The 24,370-nt window shown below is 39.7% G+C and overlaps 1 protein-coding gene across 1 annotated transcript in view; it reads right to left on the bottom strand.

Annotated features, from left to right (window-relative positions):
• The window catches only part of DCAF7 (DDB1 and CUL4 associated factor 7), a 35,588-nt gene extending 12,680 nt beyond the window's left edge, over positions 1–22,908 (bottom strand). The window contains exons 1-4 of the mRNA XM_069076248.1: positions 22,650–22,908; positions 2,923–3,081; positions 1,611–1,722; positions 684–802 (exon numbers count right to left, since the gene is read on the bottom strand). Of these exons, the coding sequence (XP_068932349.1) occupies positions 684–802; positions 1,611–1,722; positions 2,923–3,081; positions 22,650–22,787 (528 nt within the window). The 5' untranslated portion in view covers positions 22,788–22,908. The remainder of the gene's footprint in view (positions 1–683; positions 803–1,610; positions 1,723–2,922; positions 3,082–22,649) is intronic.
• Positions 22,909–24,370: the final 1,462 nt, after the last annotated feature.

Genomic DNA, 24,370 nt, shown 5'->3' with positions numbered 1-24,370 from the left:
GGAAGGAAGGAAGGAAGGAAGGAAGGAAGGAAGGAAGGAAGGAAATATTATCTGTGGGATATAGTGCTAAGGTCCCTCAATGTAGGAGTATAGAAATGAAGGCTATGGGAACATAAATGAGTACTTTCTTGCAATTTACTACAATGGGGTCAAAGTGAAGGAACAATGCTGGGGCTAAGATGTTACTCTATATATGCAGTGATGGGTAGAGGAAAGAGAAAAGGTATATGCTCATTGTATTCAATGAAGTGTTTCTCTAGTTTAAATTAAATGAGTTTCTTGGTTGGTATATATATTTATATTTTTCATTAAATGTTTTCAAACCATATTTTGATTCACCATTAAAAGAAAAGGTTGATAAAGTATGCCCAGTCCCCGTACCTGCTTTCCTATGGCTTGTGAGCTATGAATTTGTACATTTTAAAAGAAAGTTTTATTGTATTTTAAAATGCAAAAACCATTCTTAGCATCCAGGTTAAACAAAAAAGGGAGGACTCTGATCAAAAGCAATAACACATTGAACCTTTTTTAAACAATGGGTCAACTTATTTTCAATTTAATCAGGAAGGTAAAGAGTATAATACAATTTTCATAAGCTGTAAAACAGACAGTGAAAGGTTTGACATGTACAACAAAGCAAATACAAAGTTATAGAGAAAAAGCAAAAAGAAAGACATTATCACCTCTTTGTCATGTGCTATCAGCTGAGTCTTCACATGGCCAGATACTAGATTCACTCTCCCTAGAACCTGACCAGTCTCCAGACCCCAGATAGTGCAGGTTGTATCAATGCTTGAGGTACCTAAAACAACCAATATAAATAAGCTACTTGAAATGAGACTATTTCATTCTGAGTTTTCTTTTCTTTACCTGATTAACCTTGTAGCAGCATGCATTCAAATATTTCTTGAGTTCCTTCTCAGTACAAATTACTATGTTAGACACTGACAGGGATAAAGTATAATATACTACATGATAAAAATGCTAACTCATAGCACTTTAAAGTTTGCAAAACACTTTCCTCACAAGTCCTCTGTAAGATATTGCAAGTATTTTTGAACCAGACCTCTGAATTCATTGGCATAAGGAAATTCCAGTGAAAGGAAACCCTCTACCAATATAGATGAAACAGCTATGTTATCGCTAGCAACTAGGTAGGCAGTATAGTGGACAGAGTGCTGGGCCTGAAGTCAGGAAACCCTGAGTCCAAATCTCACCTCAGAAAGTTATTAGCTGTGTGACCCTGGGCAAGTCACTTAACTTCTGCCTGCTTCAGTGCCCTCAACTCTGAAATATGGTTAATAATGTCACCTATTTCACAAGGCTGTTGTGATGATCAAATGAGAAAATATAAGACAAAATGTAAACACCTGAAAAACATTAAGGGGTCAAATAATACTATCCTGTATCTTAGATACTCGCCCTCACATTGCTATATTATAAAGCACTTAGCAGAGTGCCTGGCCCACAGTAGGTGGTTATAGGTACCTTCCCTCCCCCTACTGAGATACATCTCAGGCCTACAGTTAGAAAAGGGACTGGTTTTACATCTCAGAAGACAAGTTCTCCCCTCTCCAGTCACAGGGGCTATAACATCTTCTTCCTCTTACCTAAGAGATAAGGATCTACCTCATTCCAGTCAAAGGAGGTCAAGGGAGCACAGAAGTCAGAGTTCTTGTTATTGTTTAGCAAACACTCTAGTCTGGTCTCTGTTTCACCAACCTGAAGGCAACAATAAAAATAACTAATAACTATTCACAGTGTCATTTAACAGATGTTTTTATGTTTTCATTTTTTTTCAAACGAAAATTTACCTTTCCTTCCCCTACCCCCATTGAAAAAGCAAGAAAAACAAAAACCCTGTTACAAGTCATGCATAGTCAAACGAAACAAATTCCTACATTGATCATATCAAAAAAAAGAGAGAGAGAAAGAAAAAATTTCAAAATCTGCACTGAGTCTACCACCTCTGCATAAGGAAATGGGGGAGCATGTTTTTCCAAGTCCTCCAGAATCATAGTGGGTCACAATGTTGATTGGAGTTGCTAAAGTCTGTTAAGGCTATTTGTCTTTACAATATTTTTGTTATTCACAGAGTTCTATAAGCCTTATTTTATATATATATAAAAGTTCTATAATTCACTAATAAACAACATGGAAAAAAATAATTATTTCAAAGGTGGTAATAAAACCCAAGGCTCCCAAGTCTCTTTCCGAAGAGGTTCCTCCCTCTCAATTTACCTAATGATTACTTAATCTTTTAAAATCCTGAACCCAATTTTCTCTAGAGTAATGAGGTGAAAATATCTTCCCATAATCTCAAAGTCAAAAAATCCTGCCTTCATCTTGACTACTTAGTTGCCCTCTCTGCTGTTCTGATAGCAGGTCTGCTTCTATGCTGTGTATGTATGCTAAAACAAAGAGACATATTATTTTGTTAAACTTACTAAAATACAATTTGGTTGTAAAGAGGAACAAAGAGTTCAAGACACACAAATATACTGAAGATTTTAACTCAGTTAACTGTCATTTTTATATAAGGTTACCTAAACTTGTAATTTTCACAGCTGCATAAAATCAACACTTCAGATAATGGAGTTTGGATTGCTTAGAATCTCCTTGCCTTATAATTTTTACCCTAAGTCATATTACATAAATGGAGAGTTTTTGTTTCTCTATTCACATGAACACTAGAGAAGCTACATAAAGATTTGGATAGTACTAGAAATGTATGAGTGATATAAACTTAAAATAAACCTTTAACTTGAATTTTGAAACTCCCTGGGCTAGAGAAATCAAGTTATCCATTTATTCCAGGTTACACTGACAAAGAAAACCAATATCCTTCCTAGTCTCATATCTGTGGGAAACCATGTTGCTATAATGTCCAATAGGCTAGCTGTTAATCAACACCATACTTACCCTCCACACACGGAGATAGTCACCACTGGTTGCCAACAGATCTGGATAGACTCCCTTCGTGTCAGGGATCCACATCAGCTTTGTGGTGGGGTAAGGATGGTCAAAAGTATTTCTGCAAATAAATTCAGAACTCTCCTCATCTAAACCTACAAGTTGGACCTGGAATACACAAAATTTGAGTAATATAATAATGTATTTGAATAATTAATAATAATGTTGGTTTTTCCCCCATAAAGTAAATCATCCAGGTGATGGTGGAGTACTGATATAACAAATCACTGGTCAGTGACAGAGGTCCTGACAACCTTACTAATCAAGACTTGTAAAGAAAATTATCTTCATTATACAAATGTTTATGTGGTGCTACAGAAGTTTCTTTAAAAATGGAGTTTTTTTATACAACATTTGATGCAAAGGCAAACACTCATTCCATTTAAAGTTGAAAGTGGATAGTTCAGACAGAAATGAGAAATTTCCCTCTGGTTCTGGCTTCTCACTCTTCCTTGGAATGGATTTTGGTCAATACTCATTTACATGCTTTGCTGTCAACCACTAAATTGGCTTCAGAGGGTTCTGTGACTTTGAACTGCCAAGAACCTGGTCTTTTACTTACCCTGTCAGATGGAATAGTGATAATTCTTAGTAAGCAGTTATTATGAGACTTTAAGTGCTTATTCTGCAAATATATGATTTTTTTTACTAATTTCCTTTCTTCCCTCTACTTCTCTTATGAGACTAAGCCACAAAAGCATTGTTCTTTTTCCCCATTTCCAATCTTGTATTCATTTGGTAAGCCCAGGTAGAACTAAATCCAATCGAAACAAAAAGTACTTACAGTGGGTAGAATGGGGATACAAAGATGTCTAAGACCCAGTTCCTGCCCTCAAAGAGTTAAAAATATAACTGAAAAGATATAACAGTGATAAAACATTTAGATCACAATTTAATAAAAGAGAAGAGCTGTGGGGCGGCTAGGTGGTGCAGTGAACAGAGCACTGGCCCCAGAGGCAGGAGGACCTAAGTTCAAATTCGGCCTCAGACAGAACACAAAAACTAGCCATGTGAACTTGGGCAAGTCACTTAATCTCAACTGTCCCTCCAAAAAAAAAAAAAAGAGAGAAGAGTTGTCACAAGGAACAATAAATAGAAGGCTTGGATACCAAATGAACTGTACAAATGATAATGCAGTGAGTTTCAAGGAGGCAGAGGTTACTTTAGAGTGGGTGATCAAGAAGAGTGTAATTATTTCTTTCTTCTTTAGATTGTAAAGAAAGACTTCACAGGTCATTTAGCTCAACCAATCTCTCCTCCACCCATCCCAGTCATCTCCAATTTAAAGATGAATAAACTGAGGCTCAGAGAGGGAAAGTGACTTGGCCAAGGTCAAACAGGTTGTAATGTAAGAGAGTCCTGATGCCAAAATGAACTGTTCTCTCTATTATATCATGTTGCCCTGAAGAAGTATGATTTGGATAAGGAGACATAAAAGAGGAAGGCTTTGAAAGTAGGTATAACAACAGGAACAAAAGTAGATATGAGAAAATTCAAGGTGTATTAAAGGTGAATAAACCTGTCTGTAAGGAGAAGTTTCATGTAAAAGATACAGCTGGATAGGCAGCCTTGGGGCCAAACTACAGAGGGCCTTGAATGCCAGACTAAACAGGGTTTATTAGAATAACTAAAGGTGAAGATACCACAGAGACAAGAAAAACAAACAAAAAGGATTAAAAAGTTCAATAACCAAAGACTGCACTGCCATAGAACATATTCAGTAATCAGCTCCCATGGATTAAATTACCATCCTTATGCAAATGATTCTTAAACCCAACCCCTTCCTTGACCTCCAGCCTTACAACTCCAACTGCCTATTGGATATCTCCAATGGATGTTTCATGAACATCTTAAACTCAAGAAGTTCAAAACTTAATTTTTCCCTCAAACCTCCCCCTTAAGTGTCTGAGGCCACATTTGAACTCAGGTCCTCCTGACTCCAGGGATGGTGTTCTATTCATTGCCCAACCTAGCTGCCCCCTCTATGCCTCACTTTTACTTCCCATATCCAATCAATTGCCAAGCACCGTCGATTTTTACCTTTTTATCATTTCTTTTATGTGTTTCTTTCTCTACTCTGACAATAGCACCACCCTGATGCGAGTCCCCATCTTGTCATATCTGGACTATTGTAATAACCTTCTGGTTGGCCTTCCTCCATCAACTCTCTCTCCACTCCAGTCCATCTGACAAATTGATCTTTCTAAAGTATAGGCCTAAGCACGTCACTTTCCTATTCAATAAACTTTAGCAGTTGCCTAATACTTCCTTGGATCAAATATAAAAATATTATAATTGGCTTTTAAAGCCCTTTATAATTTGATCCCTTCTAAGATCTTTCCAGTCTTTTAAAAACTGTTTTCTAGAGGTGGCTAGGTGGCGCAGTGAATAGAGCACCAGCCCTGGAGTCAGGAGGACCTGAGTTCAAATCCAGCCTCACTTGACACACTTACTAGCTGTGTGACTTGGGCAAGTCACTTAACCCCAATTGCCCTCCAAAAAGAAAAAAGACAAAAACAAAACTTTTCTACTCTCTACTCTATAGTCCAATGACACTGGCATACTTTTTCTCACTCCATTTCCCAACACCCTGTGTTTGGAAATCTCTTTACCGCCTCATCTCTGCCTTCTTTCAAGTCCCAGCTAAAGTCTCAACTTCTGCAAGAAGCCTTTCCCAGTTCTCCTTGATGTTAGTGCCGTCTCTATGTGATTATCTACAATTTATTCTGTATATATTGTTTCTGCACATAGTTTTTTGTTGTCTCTCTCACAAGACTGTGAACTCCTTGAGTGTAGGCTCTGGTCTTTGCCTTTCTTTGCATCCCCAACACTTAGAACAGTACCTGCCGCAAAGTCAGTAGTTAAAAAATGCTTGTTGAAGTGCTGGCCCCAGAGTCAGAAGGACCTGAGTTCGGATCCAGCCTCAGACACTTAACACACATACACATAAAAAAAACTAGCCATGTGACCTTGGGCAAGTTACTTAACCCCAACTGCCATCCAAAAAGAAAAAAAAAATGCTTGTTGACTTGATCTGACATAGAAGAAAATTAAGGTTTTTTTCTAGAAAGGTTCAAGAGCCACTATTTTTCCACATAAAAGAGTAACTTGATATGAAGTCTGAAGGGTTTTCTCTTTTATTATTAGTAATAATAATAATGATGACAATAGCTAGCAGTTATATGACACTTGATTATATGGCACACATAGGATTTGCCCAATCAGCTAGGTGTCTAAGGCAGTATTTGAACTCGGGTCTTACTGACTCCAAGTCCAGCACTCTACTACTTCACCTTTGTTTTCTGAGAATTCTAACTTTCTAGGTACCTCCTGAATTGTGGATGCTTCTTAAAAATTTACTAAGGTTTCACATTCTCCAAGGCTAAAATAAGGAAAAAGATGTAGAAGGTATGATGACAAAGTTGTCTACCCTCACAGGTAGACAAGTCTTTGGATATGTTCTACTCCCTCTCACCTGCTAAAGCTTCAAAATGATTTTAGAGAGTCTAAGGATGGATGCCAGAAATCTGACATTTTTCACATGGAGTATATTAAAGCAGAGCAAAACAGATTAATAAATCCATTAGAATAAGTGGAACTTGTTCAATTAGGATCCTTTGCAAACTTCTTAAGACAAAGACTGAAAATAAATACTTACTTACATATTACAAATCCTGCCCCCATTTGGTGAATCTTCCTAACACAACACACTTTAAACTTACTTTTGTTTACCTGAAGATAATCAGGGGTGGCTAGGTGGAACAGTGAATAGAGCACTGGCCCTGGAGTCAGGAGGTCCTGAGTTCAAATCAGGCCTCAGACATTTAACACTTACTAGCTGTGTGACCTTGGGCAAGTCACTTAACCCCAACTGCCCTGCCTTGCTCCCTGCAAAAACAAAAACAAACAAACAAACAATCAAGATGATCAATCAGCATTTATTAAATAGTACCTATTATGTGCTAGGTGCCAAGGGCAAAGACAAAACCGAAACAATCTCAGCTCTTGACAATTTAGCCAGGAAATACAGGCTGGGATACTGGGTGGGCTCCTATGGTCACCTTAGGGGAAGTCATGAACTAGAGTTGCACAGGATTATTGGGTATGAATTGATCATAATTTACAACAATGGAAAGAATCCCCACATCAAGAAGATAACAGATCCTTATAACAGATCCTTGAGTTACTTGACCCCAGGGGTGCAGACTGAAAACCAATGGAATCAAGTTGCAAAAAGGCAGACTTAGGCTTGATGTCAGGAAAAACTTATGTACAACTTAGAGTTGTCTAAAGAAGGGGTAGGTTAGGGGCTGCTGGGTGGCACAATGAATAGAGCACTGGCCCTGGAGTCAAATCTGGCCTCAGACACTCAACACAAAAACTAGCCCTGTGACCTTGGACAAGTCACTTAACCCCAATTGCCCACCCCCACCCCCCCAAAACAAAGAAGGGGTAGATTCAATTAAATCCACCAAATAGTTATTAAGTGCCTCCTGTGTTCCAGGCTTGGGGGTCAATACTGGGACTATGAAGCCAAAACAAAACAGTGCCTTCCATCAAGAAGCTTTACTTCTATTGGAAATCTTCAGGCAAAGACTGTGTGCCTATTAATCAGGTATATTTCAGAGGGGATTTATTAAGTACCTACTATGTACCAGGCTAAGAGCTTTTACAAATATAAGACCTGACTTCTAAGGTCACTGATATCTTCTGAGTTCCTGAGTGAATTCCAGATATGGGAGACAAATGGAACAAATGCAAGGAATATTATGTAGGAGAACAATTAAGACCACTAGTGTGGATAGTGAGGGTGAAGGGGAGAAAAGTATAAGACTGGAAAGATAAGATGGAGACAAGTTATAAAAAGCTTTAGATACCCAGTAGAAGAGTTTTTTTATTCCAGAGGCATGAGGAAATCACCTGAGTTTATTGAGTAGGAAAGTGACACAGTTATAATCTGTGCTTTAGGAAAATCACTTTGGCAGCTGAGTGAAGGATGGTTTGGAATAGAGAGACTGGGATAGGAAGACCAATTAGGAGGCTACTCAAATAATCCAGGTGAATGATGTTAAGGGCTTGAACAATGGTGATGGCTGAATGGAAACAAGAGAACAGAGTAATAAGCAAGGGATGTTGTAGAGGTAGAAATTACAAGATTTGACAACTACCTTGATATGTGGGGTTGACAGTTAATCAAGACTAAAATTAGGGTTCTGAACTTGGGTTACAAGGGATTATGCTCCCCTTGACAAAAATAAGGAGGGTTGGAAGAGGAATGGGTTGTGGGGCTAGGGAACAGGGGAGGGTAAAGAATTTTGTTTTTCACTTGTTAAATTTGAGATGTCTACAAAATGATTATCCTGATGAACAGAGAGACTCTTGAATCTGACTCAAATCTCACTATGAAATGGATGCCATCAATATTCCAAGCTCCATATTTGCAAGTGATGAGGAAATGAAGTTCATTGTAGTTATGTAGACAAAAGGCTTTTCTTTTCCTCCATCCCAGCCTCCAAATGTCCCAATTTCATCTTGTTCCCTCTTTTTCTAGTCAGTTAAGCAAATATATAGTTGTAAGGGTTATGGGATTTAAAGATCTTCCATGCCCCATTGGACTTGCTGACGTAGCAGGAAGGGGTGGAGCAAGAGGAAGGAGAAGCCAAACTAGAGTTCCTGCAGTGGCTGGCGGCAGCGGCAGCGCGAAGCCCTTTTTGAGTCAGCCAGAATTTCTGCTAAGGACTCCTGCTGAGGACTGTCAGGGGCCGGAGCTGCTGGGAGCACGCTTCCTGGACGCTGGGTGGTTGCTGTGAGTGAGGAGAGGAGGACCTTTGCCTGAGGTACCCTCTTCTGTTTTAAAGGCTTGAGAATGTGAGTGCTTTCTACTTTATCTACCTGTGCCAATTTCATAACTACTCCGATGGCTTTCACTTTCTGGTTTTGGGACTCAGTCTTTTGGCATTTTAATAATTTTTTAGCTTATTCCCTCATATGGCAAGCATGATGTATTTTGTGATGGATAATTATATCAGCATATTTGTAATTTCCATAGGCATTGTGAATATGGCATTGCTGATACAATAAGTTTATTTGGAGGCTCAGATTAAATTAACAATCTCCTTCCATGTCCTCAAAGAAAGAAGGCCCTTGGAAACATCTAAATTTTTTTTTTTTACTCAATTATATTATTTGGGGGTTTTTTTGAATTATATTATTTGTAATTAAAATTTTTTAAAGCACTAAAGAAATTCATAGTTTGCCAAGCTATTACTTAGTATAAAGCAATTTTTTAGTTTACATCATTCATTTCCACAAGATTTTGAGTTACAAATTTTCTCCCCATTTTCCCCTACCTGCCACCCCAAAACAGTGATCCCACTGAATATTCCCTCCCCCAATCTGCTCTCTCCCATATCTTCCCCCATCCCCCCTCCAACTTTTCCTCTAGGGCATGGTGGATCTCTATGCCCCAGTGCCTGTATTCTAGTTATATGTAAAATAATAATAATAATACATATATATTTTAAACATTTGATTTTAAAACTTTGAATTCCAGATTCTTTCCCTTCCTCTCTCGTCACACACCCTCACTAGGAAGATAAGCAATTCAATATAGGTTGTACATGTGTAGCTATGCAAAACATTTCCATAGTGGATATATTGTGAAAGACTGACTATATTTCCCTCCATCCTATCCCACCCCCCACTTGTTCTATTCTCTACTTTGATCCTGTCCCTTTTCAAAAGTGAGTGCTTCCAACTCCCTCCCCCCCGCCTTTCCTTCCATTATCTCCCCTCTCCTCCCCTTCCCCTCTACTCTCTTATAGGGTGAGATACCCTATTTAGTGTGTATATCATTCCCTCTAAGCCAAATTCAATGAAAATAAGGTTGACTCATTCCCTTTTGCCTTCCTGTTCTTCCCCTCCATTGTAACAGTTTTCCCTTGCCTCTTCTATGAGATAATTTACCCCATTCTGTTTCTCCCCATCTCCTCTCATTATATGCCTCTCACCTCTTAATTTCACCTTTTAAGTATCATCCTTTCCTATTCAATTGGTCCTATGCCCTCTGTCTATGTATACCTGTACACATATATACACACACTCACGTATGTATTCATATGCCCATTGTATCACATATGTATTCATATGCCCTCCTATACAGACATATATATGTATATATACATACATACATATTTCTATTCCCTTCAACTACTGTCATACTGAGATAAATTTCATAAGTTACAATTATCATTTTTCCATGTAGGAATGTTAATAGTTCAACTTTGATAAGTTCCTAATGATTTCATTTCCCTGTTTAGCTTCTCATGCTTCTTGTATCTGAATGTCAAATTTTCTATTCAACTCCGGTTTTTCATTAAGAATGCTTGAAAGTCCTCTATTCCACTGAATGACCACATTTCCCCCTGAAACATGATACTCAGTTTTGCTGGGTAGGTGATCCTTGGTTTTAATCCCAGCTCCTTTGCCCTCCAGAATATCATATTCCAAGCCCTTTGATCCTTCAGTGTAGAAGCTGCCAGATGCTGTGTTATCCTGATTGTGTTTCCACAATATTCAAATTGTTTCTTCCTGGCTGCTTGTAATATTCTCTCCTTGATCTGGGAATTTTGGAACCTGGCTATAATATTCCTAAGAGTTTTCTTTTTCAGGAGGTGATCGGTGGATTCCTTCAACCTCTATTTTGCTGGAGCTATTAGTTACATGCCCTCTTTGAAGCCTCTACACACTCTCTGGCAAATTGGTCACACACCCCAGGACCTCCACCCCAGACAGCGATCCAGATCCAAGCAGGTTAAAGCAAGAGCAATTACCCCTACCCCTCAAACTGGTCACTTGGTCCCCCTACAATCTGTAGGCCTGGGGCTCTGAAGCAGCCAGGAGGCAGGTGGCTGCACTCCATGGAGCCTCAACTGCTTCTTGCCCTGGGGGCAAAGGCCAGACCACACTCCCAAATTCCCTGTTCCCGCAAAGTCTACACTGACCTCTCACTTTGTCTCTGGCATCTATGGGTTGATAATTCTGGAAATCGCCACAGCTGCTGGTGATCTGAAGTCCCTGCAGCTGGCAGCTGGTGAGGCTGCCCTGAGACTAAAACCTCGGGGCAAGGCTCAGCTCCCAGAGCACTGTGCTACTGTTTTTCCCCGATAATAAGACACTGTCTTATTAATTTTTTGGACAGAAAAACACCAGAGGGCTTATTTTCAGGGGAGGGCTTATTTTAATGAACATTGACAGCAATTTTAATAAACAGGTAAATGTGAACAAAAAAATGTACCTTTATTCAATAAGCAAATCACTGGGGAAGAACAGGATGACGCGCTCACTGCTGCAGCTCTGATTGGATGCAGCTCGGAGAGCGGCGTGCGTTTCACGGGGGGGGGACGGTGCATACAGAGGGTACTGTAATGTAGCGTGTAGCGCAGGGGATCACCTTCACTACAGTAGCAATCTCAATAGGGCTTATTTTGGGGGGAGGGCTTATTTTAGAGGAATCTTACACAGTAAGGGGAGGGCTTATTTTCGGGATAGGTCTTATTATCGGGGAAACACGGTAGCTGCTTCCTGCCAGCCTGCTGGGCTGTCTTTAGCAGGAGGTTAGCTTCTCTCTGTCATTTTGTGGGTTTTGTAGCTCCCAAGTTTATCTAGAGTAATTTTTTACATGAATTGGAGGAGGTAGAAGCTGGATCTTCACAGAAGTCCTGTTTCTACTCTGCCATCTTGACTGTGCCCCCTAAAATAATTATTTTTAAACTAAAACAGCCTAGCATTGGCACATCAGAATCCATCCTGTCCTCACAGGTTAAAAAACCAATCCAAAACCAAACAAAATACATGAAAAAAGGCACATGATACTGACAAAAAGACACCTCTTCCACCAAATCAAATCAACTTTCTCAGAAATAACTATTTTAGTACTCCTGTGTCAGCTAAATAATCTCTAATGCTCACAATTCTGCAATGTAATATCATTTTTCAAACATTTCATGTCTATACAAGGATGTATTTCATTCTTAGCCAAACAGATTGTAGTAAGTTTAAATACTGAAATGAGGATGTCAAAAGTATTCACTTAGCACTCACTGTTCCTCAATTTTTAAACCAAGAAAACACTCTTGAAAGAAAAAATTTATTTTCGTTAAGTACATGAAATTTGATCTATGGATTCCTAAGGCCAAATTTATGCCAACAGAACTGTGCTATATCAAATCCATTTGGAAGTAATTATATCTTCACCCACAAAATTCTAAGTAGACATTCTGGACAAGAGCTGCGAAGTACCAACTGGAAGTGAGATCAGAACAGTGCTGGGGCAGTATACAGAAGACAGCAACAGTATTTTAGTCAATTTTATCATCTCTGCTTCTATCTTTATGCTGCTGTTCATTTCTTCTTTCTCTTTGCTCCTTCTACAATCCAAATTTTGTTCAGTCTAACATTACACATCCTTTGCTCTGTCTCCAGATCTATATTCTACATGAGTGGGGGGGGGGAGGTTCCACAACAAAAAATTTCCATAAAAATAATTTTATTCATTTAAAAATGTGTACACATATTAGTTTGAGGAATATTTACTATTTGTCTAATGACCAAAAATTGACTTAAAAATGTAACATCTGGATGCGGTAAACTTCTTGAAGTTTAATTTTTAAGTCTTTCCTAAATTGATCTCACAAATTAGGACATTCAGTTCAATTCAACAAACATACATTTCTTAAATACCCTACTATGAGCACAGCATCATGATAAATGGTAAGGTAAAGTAGGTGTGTGTGTGCATGCATATATATACATATACACAACACAAATGTGTACCTATATACACAAAAATAACCACAATGTCAAACAGCACATAAAAAAAGGTACAAAGTGCTACGTGAAGTCAAATGTAAGGATCTCAACTATATTTTCTTGCAAATTGGAAAAAGAATATCTCTATTCTGTCAACCGGATTCCAGTTTGATCATACACAATGCTAACATGTAGGTCCTTAAACATATAAATTATAAATATATCCCAAAGAAATCAAAATGGACATAACCTAAATTCAGTGTCAGTGTGGGGATTCCAGAATATAACTATTATACTTAAGACCTCTTTTAAGAATCTCTAAAAAGTTCTTTTCATTCTCTTCCAGTAGAGGGCATCACTCTAATTTTCATTACTGTCACAACCTCTAACTCAAAACCTCTATAAAATTATGACACCACATTGCCAGCTTCAAAATCTTACTGACTTACTGTGGAATTGACCAGACTATCTAGAGATGTGTCAGCTACCACACTAGTAAAAAGCACCCCTCCAATGCATTTTAGGTGGTTCTACTTAATAAATTTCAGAATATCACACCTCTGTGCCTGGCTCAAAGGCTCTGTTAAAAGTTACCTCATGGCATGCCAGACAATGTTAAAGAATCATTACTTGCTCAAATCACAGTATGTGTCCACATGAACAAAAGTAAACTGGGAAAACAACAAAGAAATTAGCAGTTTATCCAGAGGCCCCCAGGGAGTATTACTCCTCTCTCTTAAATCGGTAACAGAGGAACTATTTCTAATCTAAATTTTATTTTCATTTCCCATTGACTTTCCAGGGAGATCTTTCTGAGTGTATCTTGGTAAAGTCCCAAGCAACTGAAAAAGGTACAAATGTAATAAAAGGTTTTCACCAGAGAAACATTTAAAACTCAAATATACACATACTTGCTTGCCAATTTCTCAGCAAGTATCTAAATGCAGGGAATACCATAAAGATCATGGTGAAAGGCTACCACAAATATTAGGAAATAAGATGTCATAAAGCAAAGTAAAAAAACAACAAAACTATGTGCTGCATTTGTAAAATATTCTTTCATTAAAATCCTCAGAGGAATTAGCAACAGGCAACTATTCACACAACAGAAGGCAAAGGATTATTAACAAGATTCAATATTGTATTTTTTGTTATAAAAGCATTGATTCACAAACCACAACACCTCTCACATCAACTTTTCTTTAAAATTTGTAATTATAAAATTACTATTTAAAAAATAAAAATAAAAACTACAGTCATAAAATCCAAATCACCTCAGCATTTATAAAATCTCTAAAAATCCCAAACTTTGAAGTTTATGGAAAATGGATATTTTTCTATGCTGAGAGAAAATATAACTCAATTACCTTATTAAAAATTTCCTGAAATATAAATATGTAGCATCCTTTCTAGGATACCAATCTGGAGGATGGCAACAATTCCTAAATTCCAGAGTACTTTGTGAGTCTGTTACTCCTAAAAACTAGAGTTCATGAGCCCCCACTCAGTGAAAAGAGAAAAAAAATGGGTTTAAAATAGAGCAAGAGATATTCAGATATTGCTAAAGGAGATTCTAGAATCTGAAAAGAGATTTAAGGGAGGTCAAGGAATTTATTTACTCTAGGTTTCTAAAAAGCATAGATAAAGGACCTACAACTAGGTGGCAGGTAGGTGGGTAAAGTGCTTGGCTTGGAATCAGGAAGACTCCTCTTCCTGAGTTTAACTCTGGCCTCAGACACTTATCAGTTGTGTGACCCCTGGTAAGTCACTTAACCCTGTTTGCCTCAGTTATCTCATCTGTAAAATGAGCTGCAAAAGGAAATGGTAAATCACGCCAGTATCTTTGCCAAGAAAACCCCAAATGGGGTCATGAAGAGTGGGACACAACAACAACAGCAGCAAAAGTGACTGAAGACAACAAAGGAACTAAAACTGACTTGCGTGACCTCTTGAGGTTCTTACCTGCCTTGAGATTCTGATTCTTTTCTGAAAAAAGGAACCAGAAGTCAGACTTGTCAAAACAACAAAACTTCATGCTCAGTTATTTATGGTCTTAATCTCATCTCCAGTAGTTAATATTTATGGTGGTGGAATTCAAATACTCTTTGTTTCCCACTGTCCCTTCTAGTTTCTTCCTTTACTACCATTACTAGCAACTTCTTTTTAAATTCATTTAATCCAAATTTATCACACAATTCAGGTTCTGAATTGATGGACTCTCACACGCACATTTCCCCTCCCTTTCTCAACAAATTTAATGCCTACCTTATAATATTCCTCTCTACCCTAACTAATTGCCCCCATTCTGGGAGATGTCAGCCTATGTTGACGTTCCTTCAAATACTTCCAATTCTTTAATCTACTCTCAACTCCCATAACCATACTCCTTTACTCCATATAAGTACCTACAGAGATAATCACATATCCTTGATTTTATCATTATCCACGAGTATACTGCTTCATGTTTAAGGAACTCTGAGCTTCCTTTATTTGATCACAATCTTTCTTTTATTTTTTCATTTCTCCCTGTCTCACTCCAAAACTTATTGTTCATCCTCACAATGATCTCTAATACTTCAAAAATCTCCCAGGTACACTGTGGAACCAGTTTAATTCTATACTATCCGCTACTCTTTAAAAAACAACAACAACTTATTTTTAGTTTTCAACATTCATTTCCACAATATTTTGAGTTCCAAATTTCCCCCTCATCTCTCCCCTCCACCCCTCTCAAGATGGTGTGCATTCTGATTACCCCTTCCCCCAGTGTGCCCTCCCTTCTATCACATCCCCTCCTTTATTTTCTTGTAGGGCAAGAAAGATTTCTCTACCCCACTGCCTGTGTATCTTATTTTCCAGTTGCATGTACAATTTTTTAACATTTGGTTTTAAAACTCTGAGTTATAAATTATCTCCCTTCTCCCCTCCCCACCCACTCTCACTGAGAAGGCAAGCAATTCAATATAGGTTATACACGTGTAGTTATGCAAAACACTTCTGTAACAAAAGACTAACTATATTTTCCTCCATCCTATCCTTTGAACCCTGTCCCTTTTCACTCCTCCCCCACTCTCATCTCCTTCCCCCCCTTACTTTTCTGTAGGGTAAAATACCCAATTGAGTATGTATGTTATTCCCTCCTTAAGCCAAATCTGATGAGAATATGGTTCACCCTTTCACCTCTCCACTCTTCCCCTCCATTGTGAAATCTTTTTCTTGCCTCTTTTATGTGAGCTAATTTACCCCATTCTATCCCTCTCACCCCTTAATTTTATTTTTTAGATATTAGCCCTTCATATTCAACTTACCCTGTGCCATCCATCCACCTATCTATCTATCTCTATCTCCTCCAACTACCCTAATACTGAGAAAGGTCTCATGAGTTACAAATATCATCTTTCCATGTATGAATAAAGTCCTTTATGATTTCTCTTTCCTGTTTACCTTTTCATGCTTCTCTTGAGTCCTGTATTTGAAAGTCAAATTTTCTATTCAGCTCTGGTCCTTCCAGCAAGAATGCTTCAAAGTCATCTATTTCATTGAATATCCGTTTTTTTCCCCTGAAATATTATACCCAGTTTTGCTGGGAAGGTGATTCTTGGTTTTAATCCTAGCTCCTTGGACTTCTGGAATATCATATTGCAAGCCCTCCAATCCCTTAATGTAGAAGCTACTAGGTCTTGTTATCCTCTGATTTTATTTCCACAATACTTGAATTGTTTCTTTCTGGATGCTTGCAATAGTTTCTCCTTGACCTGGGAACTCTGGAATTTGGCTATGACATTCCTAGGAGTTTTCCTTTTGGGATCTCTTTCAAGAGGAAATTGGTGGATTCTTTCAATTTCTATTTTATTCTCTGGTTCTAGAATATCAGGGCAGTTTTCCTTGATAATTTCTTGAAAGATGACATTTAAGCTCTTTCTGATCATGGCTTTCAGGTAATCCAGTAACTTTCAAATTATCTCTCTTGGATCTATTTCCCAGGTCCACAGTTTCCCCAATGAGATATTTCACATTGTCTTCTATTTGCTCCATTCTAATTTTGAAGGAATTATTTTCTTCAGTAAGCTTTTGGACCTCCTTTTCCATTTGACCAATGCTGCTTTTTAAAAAAAGGCTTATTCTTCTCCTCACTAGTTTTTTGGACCTCTTTTGCCATTTGGTCTAAATTTTTTTTTACAGGGGGGAAAGGCAGGGCAATTGGGATAAGTGACTTGCCCAAGGTCACACAGCTAGTGGCCAGATTTGAACTCAGGTCCTCCTGATTTGAGGACCTGTTCTCTATTCACTGCACCATCTAGCTGCCCCTAGTCTATTTTTTAAGGTGTTATTTTCTTCAGTATTTTTTTTGGTCTCTTTTAGCAAGTTGCTGACTCATTTTTCATGATTTTCTTGTATCACTCTCATTTCTCTTCCCAATTTTTCCTCTATTTCTCTTGATTTTCAAAATCCTTTTTGAGTACTTCCATGGCCTGCGACCAATTCATATTTTTCTTGGAGGCTTTTGATGCAGGAGTTTTGACTTTGTTGTCTTCTTCTGGCTGTATGCTTTTATCTTCATCACCAAACAACCACAAGTCACTCCCCCCATCCTAAAAAAAAAAAGCCAGTAACCCTCACTAGATCCTACCATGGCTGCCAGCTATCATCCTTTATCTCTCCTGCCCCTTCCTGGCTAAACTTTAAAGTTACCAATGATTGCTTCATTTCCAAATATAATTTCATCTTTTAAACCTTTTTGTAGCATTTGACATTACTTACAACTGTTCCCCTCCTGGATACTCTTTTCTCTCTAGGTTTTCTAGGTACCTATCTGACTAGTACTTCTATTTTTCTGGATTTTCATGTTATGTCCACTAACAGGTATCTCCCAAGGACTTGATCCTTTTCCTCTTTTCACTCTATACTCCCTCTCTTGTGATTTCATCAGCTTCCATGAGTTAATTATTATAATATATAATTATATACAATAATAATATATTATTAATAATTATATGAGATAATTATTTTATCTATGCAGATGATTCCTGCCTCTTGGCTGAGCTACAATCACATTATCTCCAACTGCCTCCTGGACATCTCAAATTCAACATATCCAAAACAAAATTCAACCCCTTTTCTACCACCTTAGTTTAGGCCCTCATCAGCTCTTGCCTCTACAGCTGCCAATAACCTAATTATTCTCCCAGCAAAAAATCTCCCCCACTTCTGTCCCATTTTCCACTTTCCTAAAGCATAAGTCTGGACCATTTTGCACCACTCCCTCCCTAACTCCAGTGGTTCCCTATTACCTCCAGAAAGAAATATAAAGTCCTTTGCTCTAATCTTACATTTTATTCCCCTTCATACACTCTATGATTCAGCCACACTGATCTACTTGCTGTTCCTCTGTGTCTTTGGACTAGCTGTTCTCATTGCCTGGAACTTAATAAATACATGTTGACTAATTCAAGCTCCATCATTGCCATTGTACTAAACAGACATCAGACACAGATAATATTTATGGCAGGTCCAAAAAGTCTTAGTGCAGCCTTAAGTTCTAAACACCATCTTAAGTTTTAATAGCTTAATCTAATAAGCTATTAGAGCTTAACATTGCACTATGACTTTTGGGACACTCTGTATACACTTAGGCTAACATCAAGTACAGAATGAATTTCATCCTTCCCTGCCTAGACAAGACTCTCTTTAAGAAGCAATTAAATTAAAAGGTTACCCTTGCTCTGTCATCTATCATATATCTCCTTTGTAAGTAGGAGAGTAATTTCCTAAACTCATTTTTTTTTCATTTTAAAGAGACAATATTTTCCAAATGAAAAGAACTATGAATTGATGACTCAGCAATCTGAGATGCACATTCAAGTGCATCATGTTTCTATATTACGCTTGACTTTATTATACTGGTCTCAGTTTACTTATCTGAGACAATACTCCCTTTAAAGAGATTTGTAAAGATAAAGATCTACAAAGTTCAAAATCTGGGTGGCTAGGTGGTACAGTGAATAGAGCACCGGCCCTGGAGTCAGGAGGACCTGAGTTCAAATACGGCCTCAGACACTTGACACACTTACTAGCTGTGTGACTTTGGGCAAGTCACTCAACCCCGATTGTCCAAGGTTCAAAATCCCCTGTCAATATTTTTCTTACATTCACTACAAAAATGGATCTAGTTTCAGTATAAATGTTATTGGTCTAATTTAGGATCAGTAAAGGAGTTACCAAGTTCATTCTTTTTCGAAAATCATGATTCAGTGTAGTCCCATAAGAAATAAAGTTGCACTACGCAAAGAAGTACTACCACTCTAATGTAATTAATGTTTCTGAAAAGTTTTAACTGATTTTTTTTTCTGGCAAATCAAGTAATATCAAGTGGTGAGGACTTAACTTTTAAAGAAACCCCATGTAAAATCATTTATAAAGCAAAATGAAGTCAAGAAATGTTTGCCCAAAGGCATAAAGGCCTCCTTCCTAGGACAGTGCCAGTAAAGTCAGTGTTTGAGGGATTCCCCAGAGGCTAAGTGACTTGTATATGGTCATATAGCTAAACAGCTGAACAAGGTTTACAATCTACTACATCATGAGGTCACTTTTATGTAATACTATTTTTTACATCGTTTCCTGGACTCTGGACCCATGTTGTAAAGTCAGGCCAATGTGTTCCAGTAACAAGACAGCAAAAGGTGTTAGTTAACCAGCTCAGTCATGCATAATCATAACTTTTCATAATATAAAAGATCTTAAGGTTGCCTTACAGGTACTTCTTTTTTCTACTGATACACGAAATTTTCTCTTTTTCCCATAAAAAACAGCCTAAAATTTATACTGCAATTGCAAATGAAAATCTTTTCATAGTAAATATGGATTCTACCTGCAATGAACCTTTTTTTCAAAACAGGTATCTAAGACTGTTATAAAGTATAAAGTATACAAGTATAAAGCCTAAGTCAAAAGGAAGAGTAACTTTAATCAACAAACAATAGCTAGTTTGTGGCTGCAGATCCTGGTTCTATCACAAGGCCTCAGTTTCTCCATCTGTTAAATAAGGGATTATATTAAATGATCTAAAGTTCCTTTGTAGGCTAACATTCAATAATTTTAAATCCTCCCCAAAAGGGGTGTGGGTAATTAGCTAGAAGTTTTACAAGAGTCTGGAATAGCTTCACAGAATAGAAATATTGAACTCTGCTCCTGCCATTTGAACAGGAAGGGAATTCATCAAGCAGTACTAAAGTGAAAAAGACTACTGTTCAATAGCCTTAGAATAGAAACCAACAGAATCAATAGGAGTAAGAGATGAATTTCTACCAACTGAAGCTAATATCGCACTATGTGATCTGTGATTTCCATTACACAAATACAAAGAGTCAGACAGGCACAAAAGACACAAAGTCCAAGACAAAACAATCTCTGCTCTCATGAAGCTTACCTTCTACGGAAGGGATTCAACATGTATAGTGACCAAAATTCATGAAGGGTAGGAGTCTGAAATAAGGCTGGAAACAACCTCTGGCTAGAGCCATACTTCGAAGAACCTCAGAATGCCAGGTTGAGGAAGGCCTCTTCTACCAGAGACACAACAACTGAGGAGCCACTGAGGGTTTTAACAATCTTCTTTGGGAAGATGATGTTGGCAGTTGTCTGGATGATGGATTGGAGGAAAGACTGGAAGCCGGGAGACCAATCAGGATGCTATTACACTAGCCCAGACAAGAGGTAATTAGGGTTTGAACTAGGCTGGTGGCCTTATGAGTTTAAAAGAGATACAGGAAAGTGATGATGTGGAGAGATGGGAGAAATCAAGTATGTCTCAAGAGGTTTTAAGTTACAAATATGGTGTGACTAGATTCACAGTGGTGCCCTCAAGAGAAAAAGGGAAGCCTGGAGAAAAAGTAGGTTGATAAGTTTTCGTTGAACAAAATAATACTACCAGACATTTAGAAAACACTTCAAAGCTTAAAAAAATTTACAAAGCACTGAAATAATACCATCTTACTTTGTGAGATAAATACTACAGGTATTATCAACTCCCATAAACCCTCATCTGTAAAATGGTACAGGATATAGAAGGCTAGTCTTGAAACCAAAAAGACATGGGTTCCAGTACTGCCTCTGACACACTAACTAGCTGTGTGACCATGGGTAAGTCATTTAGCTTGTCATGCCCCAAGGAACTCTCTGGTTAAAAATTACAGATGACTTGCTGATCGGCATCCACGTTAAGAATTTCCATAATGGACTCATAATCACAGAAATGAACCAAAAAAAACATGATGGGAGTAAATGACCTCATGATCACACAGCTAGCAAGTCATTGGAGGGAGAATATTTACTGTTGGGTTTCTCCTAAGAACTCTTTTTATTATACCATACTTTGACCAGTTGAGCTTGAGCTTGTTATATGCACACACACGGATATGTGGGAAATGCCCCACCCCTCCTTTGTTGACAAGGAAGGGGGAGTGGGGACAGAGTTCAGAAGAAAAGTTAGGTCTGCATAGTTCTGGGAATCTTCTAAATCAAGAAAATACTTGAAGCTGTAAGCACAGCCATTAAGGAAGAGAGTATAGATAGCTTAGAGAAAATGTCTCAGGACAGGGCCCCTGGGGATACCTAAGCCAAGAAGAGCAGAGTTGGAGCAAAGGAGACCAAGAAATAACAGGCACAAAGTAAAAGAGCAATGTTATTTAAGTACCCAGAACAAAGGGAAAAGTCAAAGAGTCAAAAAATATACACAGGGCAAGGACTGAGAAAAGGTCAATCAAAAGTTACCCTGAAAAGAGCACTGGGGTTATTAATCAGTCAGAAGACAATAGGATGCTGAAGAAATTGAGATAAGGAATGTGGAGAGTCCTTCCTAGCCTTTCTGCAATGAAAGGAAAATATACATGTATATATAGTGTGCTCCAAAAGTTTTAGTGCAATTTTAAGTGTGTGCACATGTGTGTGTGATATTTGTCTCTTGCCCAGCAACCATCAGTGCAAAGCAGCCCTTTTCCTTGACCTGTGATTTCATTGGTGCAGAGAACTCTGATGTGGAAAGAAACCCCTCCACTGACGTTACTGTTACAGCCTTAGAGCTGCTGGGGCAGTGAGAGCTTAAGAGCCTTGTTCACGAGCTCATGAAGGTCCCTCCACAGATGCTGCTCTCTAATTTACAGCCTTTCCGGAGCTATGTGGGGCACTGAAAGATTAAGTGATTTGTCCTTGACCATGCGGCAGTATGCCAGGAACGGAACAACCCTTTTTCCAGTGTCTTTCTATCCACTAGGCCAAGCTGCCTCTCTTCCCCTTCGCAGAGCACTTATTAAGAATCCGTTGCAATAAATGTCCACCTCCCTGAGGCTCTTCTTCTAGAAAGGTGACGAGGGAGCCAGACCCTAGTGACACCAAGAGTGGAGGAAGCGACAGGGAATAAGTGGCCTTTACGAAAAGCAGGTTAATTTTACATAGATAGTCTTGCTTGAACCGCACAATAACACAGAGAAGTGAGTACTGCCGATAACGTCCCCGGTTTACAGAGAGGAAAGGAAGGTGGGAAACTCACTAAAGAGGCGGGAAACCGAGGAAGAAGGGAGAGGAAAATTGAGGAAGAAAGAGAGGAAAACTGAAGAAGAGGTTAACTGAGAAAGGAGAAAAAAACCTCAAGAAGGAGATGATCTCGAAGACAACGGAATCTCGAACACTCCCCCCGCCCACTTCCCAGTCACCTACCCCAGGGGACCCCCGGGGCAGGCCCAGGGAAGGGGCGGGGGGGGGGGGTCAAGCCCAACGCGGCAGGGGTTCGAGGGGAGGGGCCGGCGCCGGTCAGTTCCCTTCCCTCCCCTCCCCCAACCCCCGGGTCTCGCGCCGTCGGGCCCCGCCCCCACCTTGTTGTTGTACTCCTCCACAAAACTGCCCAGCGCCAGGCGGAAGCGCTTGTCGGGCCGCACGCTCCAGTTCATGGCGTAGACAGTCCATGGTGCCTCATACTTGTAGATCTCCTTCCGCTTTCCGTGCAGGGACATGGCGGCGGCAGCAGGGCCGCCCTCCGGGCCCGAAAAGCCGGAGCGGAGGACAGAGACCGGGCTGGACCCAGCCGAGAGACTCGAGGGGGAGGTCTGGGGTGGGGGGCGGGGTGGGGATAGGGGTCGGGAGGTGGGACGGGAGGGAGGAGGGTGGGGTCAGCGGGGGGCGGGGGGGGGGGGGGGGGGGGGGGAAGGGGGAAAGCTCCGCAGTGACAGACAACGCCTCTGGTGCCCGACCCCCAGTTTTAAACCTGAGGCACTGACAACAACCACCTTCCGTTTGGGACGCTCCCCCGCCCTCAAGGAGCGGAAACCACGCGACCCAGTAACAGCAGTAGCCGTTGGTGGTCACACACGTCGTTTAGAACGGTCCTTTACTTCAATTGGCTGTTAGTCCCATCTGTTCCAAGATCCTTCTTCCCATTGGCTATGTTCTTTGTCTTTCCACCGAGTCTCTCTCCGCCTCCTTGGAGGAGGGAAAACAAGTCTTATAACCCTGAAAGTCCGTTGGCTGGTTGGGATGTCAATCAAAGAGATCCCTCGAGCTTTCCGGGCAGGACTGAAGGGGCGGGGGGAGGAGGGGGGGGTTGGAGATAGATGGACAGGCCGTTCTCAGCCGTTCTCATCCTAGTGCCGTTTAGATCTCGAGACTCTAGTGTTCCCAGGGACCTATTCCCAGTAGAGGGGGCTCTAAGTGACTTTCAAATCTTCTGTCTGTCTTTACCAGTAGCCTGCAGGTCCTGATATGGAGTCACCTGCAGTGTACCACGTGGAATCAAACCCACATCTGCGCTACTTTTGTCTCACGCACCCTGCCTCCTCTTTTAGGGCACGTCACTCCCCCATGCAAACTACACCCCCCCCCACCCCCGCCATTGCACATCCACTTTGTCTTTGCACACTATTTCCCAGCCCTCGAAGACGTCCTATTTCCGTGATCATGAGAAGTCAGCCTTGTGTGATCTAGAAATGGTTGGAGAAGCTTTGTTAGACCATATCCATCATCTGAAAAATAAGGGCATAGATGAAATAATTGGTGTGGGAGCTCTGCCCATGAAATAGCAATAACAAGCTGTCAATAACGTACAGTTTTAGATAACTTCAATTCAGGGAGGTTAACTAACTTGCCTATGTATGGTCACACAGAACAAGTATCAGACAATGGGTCTCAAGTTTTTTCTTCTGTAAAATCAAGGGAGCGGGGCCAGCGGCACGGAAATACGCAGCTATATAGCACCTACTATGTGCCAGGCACTCCGCTCAACAACCCTGCAAGGTACGTGTTATCCCCATTTTACAGTTGAGGAAACTGAGGCAAACAGAGAGGTAGGTGACTTGCCCAGGATCACACAGCTAGGGTTTAAGGCTTCATTCTAACTCAGTCCTTCTTGACTCCCAGCCCAATTCACTTTACCACCTACCTCTTTTTGGCCAGGGTGGGAGGCTGGGAGGAAGGAGAAGGAATGGGCAAGATCAAAGTTTCTTAACCTGGGTCTGGGAACTCTTTTTCTCTTGAGATTTTGATAGAAGTATTTCAATATAATTACTTTGTAATTTTCCTCTTTATGCATTTCAAAGCATTC

The sequence above is a fragment of the Petaurus breviceps genome, unplaced genomic scaffold, assembly GCF_028583685.1.
Source record: "Petaurus breviceps papuanus isolate PSGF00001 unplaced genomic scaffold, PetGlider_PUasm1.0 90925, whole genome shotgun sequence".
Taxonomy (NCBI): Eukaryota; Metazoa; Chordata; class Mammalia; order Diprotodontia; family Petauridae; genus Petaurus; species Petaurus breviceps.
The sequence above is the reverse complement of the archived record's forward strand: the minus strand, read 5'-3'. Positions and strand labels throughout refer to the sequence as shown.